Here is a 14,878-nt window from a genome sequence, read left to right as displayed (position 1 = left end):
TCAGGCATTCTTCCCACAGTGCATTGCTAAAGAACATATCAGATGCAATGTTGATGAGAATTTATGGCCAAACAGACTGCAGCGGATGGATGGCCAGGAAGGTGATGGAGAGAGGGGAGTGACACAGAGTAGTCAGAATGTTACTGTATTGCATTTGTGATGCTTGACTATTTTTTACCTACTGTAATGTATTTTGTTTTGTTTTTGCAGGTTTTTGTAATTTGTATACATAGTATATTTGATACATTTTCCTTAGTATTTTCTTTTCTTTCTACCTACAGTAATGTGTAAAAATGTACTTGTAAATAAAAATAGTTACAATTTCCTCAGCAGAAAGAGTGCAGTGTGTGTGGTGTGAACATTGTATTCCTTTAGCTAGACCTCTGCCATAAAGACAAAACATCTAAGCATTTTGACTTGCAGTACTTACACAATGCCAAAGGGACAATGCATTTTGGGGGCACTGATGATTTGTGTGAGAAAGGAAATCAGTTTTGACACGTGGGTAAACTGTTTTTGGAGCGATATGAGCAGTGATGAGGATCCATGTAGTTTTGCTGCACCGTGCAGTTTATTTTGACAGATGGACAAAATTAATGAAAATGTGCCAAAGCAATTGAGAAGGATCTATGCCATTTTTATGGTACTGACTATTTATATGGGAGAAAGACTTCATTTTGAAGCAAGAATGAACGTTTTGGGAGACATATGACATTTTGCTGGTTATCTGAAGTGTTGTGAAGAACTGTAAGTCTGTTTGGCCAATTTACCTTTTAGTTATAGGAATGTCATCTCAGTTTCAAGAAATGAGCCAAACCAATTGAGAAAAACTGTAAGTTTTTTGTTTTATATTTTTTCGCTGTAAAGATTTATGTTTGTTTTTCAATTGCATTGTACAGGTTATAGGTCACATTAAATGTGAAAAAAGTTATGAAATTATTTGTCTTGCTTTAATTTTTTTACAACACAAAAACCTGGCATTTGAACAGGGGTGTGTAGACTTTTTATATCCACTGTATATAGAGCAATGCCAGCATTCAAAATAATAGACAACAAACTGATGGATTGGTCACCAGTAATGTGGGACACTCATTTTCGTCAAAACCTGCTTTCACCTGTTACCTACTCACCTGATTGTAATGAATTTATGAAATGTTCCAAAATATGTGTTCTGTATTGTATTACAATTTCTTAATTCATTTTGAGAATTGAGCAGACTATTCTGCAGATGATGACTTATATGATGAAATTGTGCTGACATGTTTTGAAGAGAACAACCATTACACTGAGAACTAACCAATTAAGATAGATCAACAAGATGCATTCTTTTGGAAAATGTACTAAATGTAGGATGATTGTGTTAAGTGTAGGCTACTTGTACAAAACCATTTGCAAAGATGTACTAAGTGCTTGAGACATGTACAAAGCATTTGAAATGTGATGAAAGCAATGAGAAATGCCATTCTGTTATGAGAAACTGCAAGTTAGTTTGGGAATTTGTCCATGTTATTTTGAGAATGTCATCTCAGTTTCAAGAAATGAGCCAAACCAATGGAGAAAAACTGTAAAACATTCTGGCATAGTAAATAAAAAAATGACAAAAATTCACAACAGAGAAACAATACCCAACATAACAGCCAAATACAGCTCTAGTTACAGTGCAGCCTACATTTTCGAGGAGTTTTACTTGGCGTGATCTGATGTTTGTTTGTGGTTTGTTCCGGGTTTAGTTGTGTCTCGTGTGCTTCTTCTGGGCTCGGGATGTGAACACATCCTGTAAAAACTCTTCCTCTACTAATGTAGGACAGTCCAATCAGACTCTAATGGGTTTTACATCCAGTGCCAGCGAGCCAGCGGAGCATTACATAGAAATATAATGAGTGTGAGAGAGCGGGAGCGGCATGGCGGTCCGGTTCTGCTGGGTTCCGTCTGTCTGAGCGTGAGCGGTGAGGGGAGTGTGAGCTCGTGGTTTCGTGTTGGGCTGTTTTTAAGGCTCTGTGAGAGTCTGGCTGTGTGTGTAAGTGTGTGTGTGTGTGTGCGGTGTGTACGTCGGTGTGTTTGGGCCAGAATGCAGCCCTGCGAGCGAAATAGAAAAGAATGGTCACAGGCGAAGGAGTGCGCGAGAGAGCGCGAGAGAGGGAGAAATTGGGTCAGTGATCTAAATACCAAGTACGATGTCAACGCCAAATTACACACTCCACTGACGACCCTCTCTCTCTCTCTTTTTCTCTCTCTCTCTCTGCCTCTCTTTGGCTTTTTCTCTCTTTTTCTCTCTATCTCTCTCGCTCCCTCATGCTCTGCTTCAGTTTCCCTCCTGATCTGAACTCATGAATTCCTCCTTTTCAGTCTCTTAGAACAAAAAAAAAACATTTCTGTTGGATGTTAATCTAAACAGATTTCTATGCTGAAAACTTTTTATTTGGGTGAGTAAAGTGCTTTCGTTTGTTTAGAGAAAGCTTTTGTCCAGCACTAAAGCTGGAGTAATAGCATTGGCATTAGTGGCTAACTGCTGGCGGTTAGTGGCTAATGCCGCCTATCCTATCTTAGCCATGTAGAAGTGCTGTGCGCACACATATGGAACTAAAGCTTTATATCAGCTTTTACATAAACAATAAACATTGCCAAATGTTCTTTCTTATATCTCCCTCAGAAACCTTTACCTTTAGTGCAGGGGTGTCCAAACTACGGCCCGCGGGTCATTTGCGGCCCGTTTCCTTTTTTGGAGCGGCCCGCGAGGTATTTTAGAAATAGAATGAAAGTTGGCCCGCTGTTAAGCAGGTTTTTATAATATGAGATTCATAGTTTGAACACTAGGTGTCAGAAACGGGCCAAAGAGTCTAAAAGCGGAGAGAGTGTGCATTTCTAGCGCAGAAAAACAGGGCAAAAGAGTCTAAAAGCGGAGAGAGTGTTCAGTTGTAGCGCAGAAAAACGGGCCAAAGACTCTAAAAGCGGAGAGAGTGCGCAGTTCAAGCGCAGAAAAACGGGCCAAAGAGTCTAAAAGCGGAGAGAGTGCGCAGTTCAAGCGCAGAAAAACAGGCCAAAGAGTCTAAAAGCGGAGAGAGTGCGCAGTTTTAGCACAGAAAAACGGGTCAAAGAGTCTAAAAGCGGAGAGAGTGCTGAGTTGTAGCGCAGAAAAACGGGCCAAAGAGTCTAAAAGCGGAGAGAGTGCGCAGGTCTAGCGCAGAAAAACGGGCCAAAGAGTCTAAAAGCGGAGAGAGTGCGCAGGTCTAGCGCAGAAAAACAGGCCAAAGAGTCTAAAAGCGGAGAGAGTGCTCAGTTGTAGCGCAGAAAAACAGGCCAAAGATTCTAAAAGCGGAGAGAGTGCTCAGTTGTAGCTCAGAAAAACGGGTCAAAGAGTCTAAAAGCGGAGAGAGTGCTGAGTTGTAGCGCAGAAAAACGGGCCAAAGAGTCTAAAAGCGGAGAGAATGCGCAGGTCTAGCACAGAAAAACAGGTCAAAGAGTCTAAAAGCAGAGAGAGTGCTCAGTTGTAGCGCAGAAAAACAGGACAAAGATTCTAAAAGTAGCGAGAGTGTTCAGTTGGAGCGCAGGAAAAGGGCAAAAGAGTCTAAAAGTTGCCGTAATTAAGGAGATTAATATTAAGAGACGTCATGAAATGAAACATCAATTTGAAAAATCTTAGTTTACACAACACTGTCAAAGATAAATAAAGATAGTGAGTCAAGTAAAATGGTGTGTACATAAAAATAATCAAGAAAATGTATTAATTAAAATGGTATATTTTATTATTTGTTTTATTACAGAGTCTGTGGCCCGTGACTTCAAATATATTTCTCCTTCTGGCCCCCAACAAAAAAAGTTTGGACACCCCTGCTTTAGTAGTTGTCAGTCCATTAGAGCAAATAAGAAAAGACTGTGAATGTTGGTGAATTGTGTGAAGAGTGTGAGCCAATAGGTGTCAGCGATGTTAAAAGATGGGCGGAGCCAGTTGAGCATCAGGGAAGTTTTGTACCTGAAGCTGAGCGTCTTTGTCACGTCTGTTGAAGAGCACGCTGGATAATGTGATCCAACAGCATGAAAGATAGATGGAAAACATCTCGCTGTTTTTTTTCTCTCTCTCTCTTTCTCTCTCTCTTTCTATCTCTCTGTCTATCTCTCACCTCTCGCGATGGTGTCGGCGGGGCGAATCTGGGATCTGACAGAGAAGTGAGAACACGGAAAACCTTTTATCCTTAATCCCAACAGCCTCTTTTTCTCCCCACTGTCTTTAAACAAGCCTCCCACTCTACCTCTTCACCTCCGTCAGCTCACACTCGCTCGATACCCAGCGCTGGCTCGGAAATGGTGTTACACGTGTTAGACAGGGCTGAGCTCCTGAGGCTGGAGGACGTGTGAGGGGGCTGGGAAAGGTAACGGTGCTGTAGCTTCTGTTGTCCTTCAGGACCCATCGAGGCCAAACACCTTCACAGCTCTCTCTCTGCTACAGCCCAGGCAGCCTGTTAACCAATCCTCCGCTACGATGTTAGCATGTGAGTCATTCTTCAAAATAGGTGCCCTTTTCCATTGTGCAATGTTCCAAATATTCATTCAAGTGCAAACACCTTTTTTTGGTGATCTGAGTGGTTCAACAAACTAAAGCACTTACTATATGAGGACCACCAGTTCTGCCATAATCCCGGGTTATTCTGCTTCTCCATCAGCAGCCGGACTCAGAGAGAGAGAGAGAGAGCACAGTTGGCCATGCTCTCTATGTGTGGGTAGATGATGCTCTCTCTCCCCTCATCACCCCCCCCCCCCCCCCCCCCATCACCTAGAGCAGGGGTGTCCAAACTTTTTTTGTTAGGGGCCAGAAGGAGAAATATATTTTCAGTCACGGGCCACAGACTCTGTAATAAAACAAATAATAAAATATACCACTTTAAATAATACATTTTCTTGATTATTTTTATGTACACACCATTTTACTTGACTTACTATCTTTATCTATCTCTGACAGTGTTGTGTAAACTAAGATTTTTCAAATTGATGTTTCATTTCATGATGTCTCTTAATATAAAACTCCTTAATTACGGCAACTTTTAGAATCTTTGGCCCGTTTTTCTGCGCTACAACTGAACACTCTCGCTACTTTTAGACTCATTGGCCAGTTTTTCTACGCTACAACTGAGCACTCTCTCCGCTTTTAGACTCTTTGGCCTCTTTTTCTGCGCTAGAACTGCTCACTCTCTCCGCTTTTAGACTCTTTTACCCCGTTTTTCTGCGCTAGAAATGCACACTCTCTCCGCTTTTAGACTCTTTTGCCCGTTTTTCTGCGCTAGAAACACGCACCCTCTTCGCTTTTAGACTCTTTGGCCCATTTTTCTGCGCTAGAAACACGCACCCTCTCCACTTTTAGACTCTTTTACCCCGTTTTTCTGCGCTAGAAATGCACACTCTCTCAGCTTTTAGACTCTTTGGCCCGTTTTTCTGCGCTAGAAATGCGCACTCTCTCAGCTTTTAGACTTTTTGACCCCGTTTTTCTGCGCTAGAAATGCGCACCCTCTCCGCTTTTAGACTCTTTGGCCCTTTTTTCTGAGCTACAACTGCGCACCCTCTCCCCTTTTAGACTCTTTGGCCTCTTTTCCTGCGCTAGAATTGCGCACCCTCTCCGTTTTTAGACTCTTTGGCCCGTTTTTCTGCGCTAGAAATGCACACTCTCTCCGCTTTTAGACTCTTTGGCCCGTTTTTCTGCGCTTGAACTGCGCACCCTCTCTGCTTTTAGACTCTTTGACCCGTTTTTCTGCGCTACAACTTCACCCTCTCCACTTTTAGGCTCTGTGGCCCGTTTTTCTGACACCTAACGCTCAAACTTTGAATCTCACATTATAAAAACCTGCTTAACAGCGGGCCTGCTTAACAGTACAGGCATCTGTTGGATGATATATCAGTGCTGGATCTACAAATCTGCATCTTACATTATCCTCGTAGCTCATTAGCAAAACTAGAATCGCATTCATAACTCATGTATATTTGTATATTAGCGTGTATATTGTACTGTTTTGTGTTATGGGCTGTTTGGCTGTTTATGCTGTATTTCTATTATGGGTACAGCTAACAGTGCTCATACTGAGTCCTTTTTTATTTTCACACATCTGGCCAGATACAGAAAACAGCATCATATTATTCAGTGTTAATGTGGCTCTATTTCCTGTGTTGTTTCCTGCATTAGCTGCACTATATGCCTCATTTATTTTAAGCACAGGCAGCAAGCAAAGGAAAACTTCTTCTTCTGGGGACAAATGAATGCTTGCAGAAATGAAAAGGAAGTGGATCTATACACTCATTTACATCCTGCCAGCTCTTAAAAGACAGATCTCTCTAAAGCTTTGTTTACAAGTACTAGACAACAGTTTGGACACACCTTAAATTCAGTATTAATTATTATTAAACATAATATGTTTTATATTTTATGTTCTTTAAAGTAGCACCTCTTGTTTAGATTAGACAATTTTGGATCTTGGATGGATTTTCTCAGTCAGATTTATGAGGTAGAGTCACCTGGAATTCAGGCTTTCAGTTAACAGCTGTGCTGAACTCATCAAGAGTTAATGACTTGAATTTCTTGTCTCTTAATAAAGTGTTTGAGAGCATCAGTTAAAGTAAAGTAGTGAAGAGGTAGAGTTACAGGTAAACAGTGAAAAGTGAATATTTGAGTAATGCTCTAATCCAGTGGTTCTCAACCTGTGGTATGTTGGTACGAAAATATCCAATAAATACATGTTTTAATATATTTAAAACAAAATATTATACAAGCAAATGCATGTTAGTACCAGGGGTTGTGCGAATCTCTGGGTTATAAGAATTGCCTGGTTTCATTGGAGACGATGACATATTGTCACTATCAGATAAAAACATTTCATCTCTAAAATGAACATAATTTTCTCTGAATAGCATTAACTTTAAAAGGAAGTTTCTATTGAAATTTACAGCATTAATTTATTGTTTCCCAATCTAATTATGATACCCAACAGTGTTATTACACGATGCATTTTTTGTTCATATCGTTCACCCATAGTTTGCTTGTATATGTTCCTGTGGATGAGTTGAAGGTGGTACTTTTACTTAGATTTTAGTTTCAGTGTGGGTGATACATGGTCTAAAATGTTTGAGAACCCAAGTTCTAATCTATAATATGGCAAGAACTACTCCACCAAGTAAAGTTAAAAAATGACAGTAAGAAATGAAGGTCAGTCATTCCAAAACATTTCAAGAACTTTAAAAAGTATCCTCAAGTGCAATCCCAAAAACCATCAAAAACGATATGAAGAAACTGGCTCTCAGCAGGACACCACCCCAGGAAAGGAAGAGCAAGAGCTTCCTCTGTTGTCCAGGATAAGTTCATCAGAGTTACCAGCCTCAGACACCGCTTAAAGTTAACAGCTCCCCAGATGAGAGCACATAAATGCTCCACAGGTTTAAGTTAATACACGATTCCTTATACGTTCCTTCATAGTTTGGATGATTTCAGTATTCAGTTACAATGTAGGAAAATAAAATAAAAACATTAATTAAGAAGGTGTGTGCAAACTTTTGAATGGTATTTTACTCAAAAATCTCAATCTCCTCTTTCTCTTTTTCTTCTCTTAATTTTCTCCCCTTCCAGCCTGTCAGGTGGGCTTCTATAAGGCCTTTGCAGGTGCGGTCCCCTGCTCCGAGTGTCCTGCGAATAGCAGAACCGGCCTGGAAGCTTCGAAAGTGTGCGAGTGCCGCAGCGGCTCCTACAGAGCTCCCAGCGATGCTAACAACACCGCCTGCACAGGTGAGGAACCTGCAGTGATATCAGGCTGTAGAGATGATATGTTGGCATGGATAGGTCTGGCTACCAGATGGGTATCAACAGAAAATGATGGGTGGATTATCAGAAAAAAAAAGAATAAATACAGTTTGTCCTAAAATGACAGGTCTGCAACACTGACGTGTATGTATTTGTGTAGCGAAGAATGTGTATTAATGTTGGCTCATTTTTTGTAAAAACATATATATATATCAAAACACATTTTCGATAAACACACACTGTACACCCCCCCCCCCCTACACATTTATATTACATACAGTATGTTTGGCCAAGAGCTAATAAACATTGCTTCATTTGTAAATTTGAAACTAAACAAATGTTCTACTCATATCTTGAGTTTAATTCATTTTCTTTTACATTTTATTAAAAAACTAATAAAAAAAGAGTAGCACTTTTTGAAAGAAATGTAACATAAGAAAGGTAAAGGGCAAATATTAACCATGTAAGCTGTTTATATTGCTTGCAATTTAGGTGAAGCAAGCATGTGTAAAGCATTTTAATGTAAAAAAAAAAAAGCTTAATTTTGCTGAATTAAATACAAATAACAAAGTAAACGAGTAACAAAAATATGAACACCACACAAGGGTTAAATATGGAGCATACATTAACCTGGTTCCTCATGTTTGAAATTATTTCTTATTAAGTTATTAATTTATTAAATTATTAAATTATCAGTGCTCGTTTGTAAAATACTATGGGGATGTGTGTATTAGCTTATGTACTGTGGACATTCAAACAGCATGAGGGTAGCAGAGTGTTTAAGAAGTTTGAGCATGATGAACTATTCTGTACTGTACACTATACTCCCCCATGCTCAGACAAGCCAAGTCTCCCTGAAGCTGCGGGAGTCTCCTGCATTTGGGTAGTGGCTCCCTGATGCCCGCGAGTCACATATAATCTCCCGGAATTCAGAACGAGCGCCCCACAAACGCGCACACAGGCCACAGACTTTTATTCTCTAATCGCGTGTGGGAAGGAGAGAGAGAAAACAGAGAGGGTTCTGATTGGCCTGTTCTCTGCAAAGAGTCTGTGAGACAGCCAATCAGTTTTTGTGTCAGTGTGGGCGGGCAGTGTTTTTTCCCCCCTCCCAGACAGGATTTGTTCAGTGAGTGAGAGAAAGCAGATCATGGCGGAGGAAATATTAATAATTATTGTAATATGATATGAAATGTTTTTGTGATATTGTAACTGTCAATTTTTGTCAAATAAAGGCTTTTTTTCCAAAAAAAAAAAAAAAAAAAGGAAAGCAGGGCCTTCCAAAAAGAAAAAATATAAAACTCATTTCATTTCACCTCTGAATACTCCAAATTTAATAAAACAAAATAAAAATAAATAATAGAAAAGTAAAGTTTCGTTATCCTTTGGTGTGTGTGCAAGTTTTTTTTTTTTTTTTTTTTTTTTTTTTGCGGAGTTGGGGGGGGGTAATCTCCCTGAAATCAACTTTTGAAATTTGGGATGTCTGCATGCTTAACAGTTGGAGAGATGTCCTTTTTGTGAAATTTTGCAACATATATAAACTTATTAAAAAAACTGTTTGAAAATAAATCATCAGTGCCCATTAATAACATACTATGAGTATTTGTGTATTTTTTTGTAAACTGTGCATGAGCCACCCTGCCCCATGCTTAACAGTTGGTTAACAAGGTCTTTTTAATTAAAATCTGAGCCCTAAATTAGGCTAATGTATAAGATATTTATTATTATTATTTAACTCTCGTATCATCTTTGTTTTAATAAAAATAAAATAATTAATTATATTACGTTATACATAGATTACTTATGTTACATGAAGGGTATATCACACAGTATAGAAATATAGAAACAACCTCAATCATTTTTGATTACTTTAATATTGTCCATTGTGTTTACTTAGTGAGAAAAGCCCATTAAAATGACTTTTATTTAGGTTTTATTGATTTAAGATATATTTTTTTTTATTCCAATTTATGAACATTTTGAATTATTAAAAGTGTATTGCTCTTTAAAAGCAACGTAATTTAATTGCATTATATCAGCAGCAAAAAATAGTGTTGAAATGACAATAATATCATATTTTTTTCAATCATTTTTGACAGTTCTATTAACAGTGTATGTGTCCTCCAGGCCCCCCCTCTGCCCCCGTGTCTCTGTCCTGGGAGTATGAGAGCACGGAGGGGGGCGTGTCTGTGCGCTGGAAGCCGCCGTTGGAAATGGGTGGGCGGAGTGAGGTGTGGTACAATGTGGTGTGTCGAATCTGCCCCTCTGCCACTAACACCCCCCCCAGCGCCTGCTCCTGGTGCGGCGAGACCGTCACGTACACGCCCTCCCAGACCGGCCTGAGGCAGAACAAGATCACCCTCAACAACCTGCTCACCAGAGTCACCTACCTCATACAGGTACCACACCACATCACCTGTGGGCGGAGCAGAGTGGGGGGCGGGGGGCTTATGAGGCTCAAGCTCTGAATGTTTTGTCAAAAGCTATCAGAAATCAGCTTTCATTAAAACACATGAACACAAAGAACCCTGGAGCTCAACCAATCAGATTTTAAATTTCAGATGAGTGGAATAACAGGAAATCAAACAAAGTCCTTAAAGGCAGGTCAAACACAGTGGCAGAACCAATCAAAATCTTTATTTTTGGGGAGGGACGGGACTCCCAAACTCTCAAGTGCAGAATGAACGTTCTGGTAAATGTTTTTACTACGATGGACAAGTTACAACCCCAATTCCAACAAAATTGAGATGTTGTATAAAATATACCGTATTTTTTGCACTATAAGGTGCACTTAAAATCCTAAATTTTCCCAAAAATCAACATTGCGACTTATGTATGAATTTTACCAGTCAGGTTGTAAGGAGCAGTAAAGCCACTGTACTGAAGCACAGCGTTATACAGGAGTTTCAGTAAAGATTCTCCAGCACCAAGGCCGAAACAGCATTAGCGTTAGCCGCTAACCATGCTAAGTTCTGGCTCTTTCGCCATTCGGAGGCGAATTTATCAGACTGTAGCCTGTGCGTTTACCATGTTAAAACAAGCTACGTGGAACAAAGCGCTAGCTGATATCACATTGCTTACCGGAACACTCAGGGTTCCTCAGTGTAGCGCTGTCGGTTTAGTCACTAATGCTAATGCTGCTGCACCAAGCCTTAGTGGAAATCTGAAAATCTAAGCTTACTTTAAATTAACGGAAGCGCTTTACTAAACCAAATAATCCGTTTTCAGGAGAGAAATCTGTGTAGATTAACATCCAGCGCTTGTTTGAGTTTCAAATATTTTATTTTTTTTTTTTTAAGAAAAAGAAGTTTTGTGTGCTTAGCTTTTCTTATTAACTTAGTTATCTCTACACAAACAAAGTGCAAAGTGCTTCAAATGTATTGAGTAGATTCTATATATATATATATATATATATATATATATATATATATTTTTTTTTTTTTTTTTTTTTTTTTATTGGGTAACAGGATGGTGCCGATGTCTTATTGTCTCCAACCAAAGAAATAATAAACAGCTCTGGAAAAAATAAGAGACCACTTCAGTTTCTGAATCAGTTTCTCTGGTTTTGCTATTTATAGGTTTATGTTTGAGTAAATTTAACATTGTTGTTTTATTCTATAAACTACAGACAACATTTCTCCTAAATTTCAACTAAAAATATTGTAATTTAGAGCATTTATTTGCAGAAAATGAGAAATGGCTGAAATAACTTTCAGACCTCAAATAATGCAAAGAAAACAAGTTCATATTAATAAAGTTTTAAGAGTTCAGAAATCAATGTTTGGTGGAATAACCCTGGTTTTTAATCACAGTTTTTTATGCATCTTGGCATCATGTTCTCCTCCGCCAGTCTTACACACTGCTTTTGGATAACTTTATGCTGCTTTACTCCTGGTGCAAAAATTCAAGCAGTTCAGTTTGGGTTGATGGCTTGTGATCATTTATCTTCCTCTTGATTATATTTCAAAATGTTCTGTTATTTGTTATTTGTTAGTTGTTATTAAAGCGCTATATAAATAAAATAAAGTTGAATTGAATTTGGTCAAATCAAAGAAATCATAATTTTTAGGTGGTCGCATTTTTTCCAGAGCTGTGGGTGGAGTTTAATTAATTAATGAATTAAATAATAATAATATTCTCTGTGGGGTTGGCCAGTATATGTTTGTTTTGTTGGGTTAACACTGAAACATTTAGCTCTGACAAATCTCTCCAGCACTGGCCACAATTTAATTTCCAAAAAACTTTAAATGAACTCTAAATTGTGTAATTTCAGCTCCCCAGGTTTTGCTGTGTGTTTTTGCCATGGTTTCTACTTTTTTAAAGTATAATTTGGAACATTTTGGAGGGAGCCAGTTATTTTTTCTTTACAAACCCATCCTTGGTACAAATCCCAGAACAAAACATGTGCAGTTTCCAAGCTCCAAAGCTACTAAGAATATCTGTTTATTAAAATGGAGCAGCTAATTTAATCTTAACATGCTCAACTGGGAATTAAGCATTTCCGTTTTAGAATTTTAACAAGATATCCGACAGCATTAATGAATTACATTTACAAAATTCACTCATTATCACACACTTTCAACCCAGGAGAGATTCTTCTCTTCTGAGCGGCCAGCCGCTAGTCTTCTCATCTGCCTCATTTTCAGCACATTATTACTGTTAGATGGATGCTGGGTAAAGAGGTTGAAATGATGCCTGTTTCATAACACACTTTCTAGCCTTTGAAAAGGTAACATAAGAAACTGTGCCAAGATGTGCCATCAGTCTGATTAGCATTATCAGGAAATTCAAATGCTAAAATCGGACGTTGGACAATTCTGAATGAATGAAATTAATGAAATTATGTTATCTTTTAAAGATGAACTAAAACCAAGAATACACTGCACTGACTTTGGACTTGATAATAAAACACAGTGGATCAACACCAGCAGATGACAGACATGTCTCTCCAAACCATCACTGATCATCAGTAGATTTTCATTATATTTCATTTGTAAATCAAGGGAGCAGAGTCTGGAGGAAGAGTGGAGAGACACACAGTCCAACTGCTTGAGGTCTAGTGTGAAGTTTCCACCAATCAGTGATGGTTTGGAGAGACATGTCTGTCATCTGCTGGTGTTGATCCACTGTGTTTTATTATCAAGTCTAAAGTCAAAATCTTACAGCACTTCATGCTTCTTCCCTCTGCTACTGACAACTTTTATGAAGATGAGGATTTCATTTTCCAGCAGGACTTGGCCCACGGCCCACACTGCCAAAAGTACCAATTCGTCTTATATAATATTAACATTTTCTGCGATTCTGAGATTTTTCGATTTTCATTGTCTGTAAGCCATAATCAACAATAAAATAAATAAATGAATAAAATAGATCACTCTGTGTTTAATACATCTATATAATATATGAGTTTCACATTTCACAACTGAAATACTGAAATAAAGCAACTTTTCAATGGTATTCTAATTCAAATTTTTGAGATGCACTAGTATGTTAAACTGGAATTTTTTCCTCTCTTAGTACACTTAGTACACAAAATTAAGCTTTTTTTTTTTACATTACAATGCTTTACACATGCTTGCTTCACCTAAATTGCAAGCAATATAAACAGCTTACATGGTTAATATTTGGCCTTTACCTTTCTTATGTTTCATTTCTTTCAAAAAGTGCTACTCTTTTTTTATTAGTTTTTTAATAAAATGTAAAAAAAAAAAAGAATTAAACTCAAGATATGAGTAGAAAATATTATTTAGTTTCAAATTTACAAATGAAGCAATGTTTATTAGCCCCTGGCCAAACATACTGTATGTAATATAAATGTGTAGGGCTGGGGGGGGGGGGGTGGGGTGTACAGTGTGTGTTTATCGAAAATATGTTTTGATATATGTTTTTCACAAAAAATGAGCCAATGCCAATGAGTTTGAAAAAATATTTTTTTAGTATCATTTGATGTAAAAATGAAAACGGGTCCCACAGACCCGAACACCACACAAGGGTTAAGACCATTAAATGTCCCTTTTTTGTAATTTATTGTATGATAAGTCGATAATATAATTATCGTAACAGAGCTACCTGGTTATATAACTGGTAATCCACTGATTAAGCTGATTAACAAAGACCATCATAGCTTTTTATCATTTTTATAATGAATTGACCTCATTTGTGAATGATTTTGATTGGCAGGTTCAAGCAATGAATGACGTTTCTGCCCTCAGTCCCTTCCCACCGCAGTCTGCGAGCATCAACTTCACCACCAGCCAATCAGGTGAGTCTGATATACTGAGAATATACTGTGTCTTCATACCTGTTTAACTTTCCCACTTTTTTATATTACTCCCACAAACTTAAATGTGTTTTATTGGGATTTTATGTGATAGACCAACATAAACTACCACATAATTGTGAAGTGAAGAGAAAATGATACACAGTCTACTTATATTTGGATAGATAATAATCTAAAAAAGTGTAGGTAGAACATGAAAAAAGGAGTACGAAATTCTTCTGATCATTTTCCAAATCAAATTTTATTTTATTTTGACGGCAGTGTGTAAATTGAGTAGCCACTCCCATTATGGTTGTCATTATGGTTGCGCACTGCAAGGTAAATAACCAACAAGATGTATGATTTTCTTAAAATGTTCAGACATTTTTTCCACATAAAAATTAACATCCAACATTCTATCCCACACACCAGCTGAATCTGCACATTTAACCCCTTTCCTGGAGGAGCTGCTGGATAAACCAGCTGTTGGTCCAAAGTTTGGACACATGTTGTCTGAAACCAATAAGAACCAGAGTTTGGTCTAATCAAAAGAGGTGTTATTGGTCTGGATCTACTGAACCATGAGCTGGTTAATCTACAGTGTGAAACTTTTAGACCAAAACCTAAAAACAAAAAAAGTGGTGTTGTGCTGAAATCCACATGTTTGTTACACAGTAGATCATGCTGGCGATTCTGTATCTATTGTAACTGTACAGGGGTTGGACAATGAAACTAAAACACCTGGTTTTAGACCACAATAATGTATTGTCCCGACGGACAATTCTGGTGGAAACAGGAGAGTTGAGATGCACATTGAATTCTGCGTGATTTGATCAGCCGTGGTTTTATGT

At 38.2% G+C, this 14,878-nt stretch overlaps 1 protein-coding gene across 1 annotated transcript in view; it reads left to right on the top strand.

Annotated features, from left to right (window-relative positions):
• The window catches only part of ephb6 (eph receptor B6), a 121,478-nt gene that overhangs the window by 87,310 nt on the left and 19,290 nt on the right, over positions 1-14,878 (top strand). Inside the window, exons 6-8 of the mRNA XM_049480743.1 lie at positions 7,601-7,756; positions 9,896-10,167; positions 13,949-14,030. Of these exons, the coding sequence (XP_049336700.1) occupies positions 7,601-7,756; positions 9,896-10,167; positions 13,949-14,030 (510 nt within the window). The remainder of the gene's footprint in view (positions 1-7,600; positions 7,757-9,895; positions 10,168-13,948; positions 14,031-14,878) is intronic.

Source organism: Astyanax mexicanus, chromosome 6 (assembly GCF_023375975.1).
Source record: "Astyanax mexicanus isolate ESR-SI-001 chromosome 6, AstMex3_surface, whole genome shotgun sequence".
Classification (NCBI taxonomy): domain Eukaryota; kingdom Metazoa; phylum Chordata; class Actinopteri; order Characiformes; family Acestrorhamphidae; genus Astyanax; species Astyanax mexicanus.
Note: the sequence above shows the minus strand (reverse complement) of the source record. Positions and strands in the feature narration are given on the sequence as shown.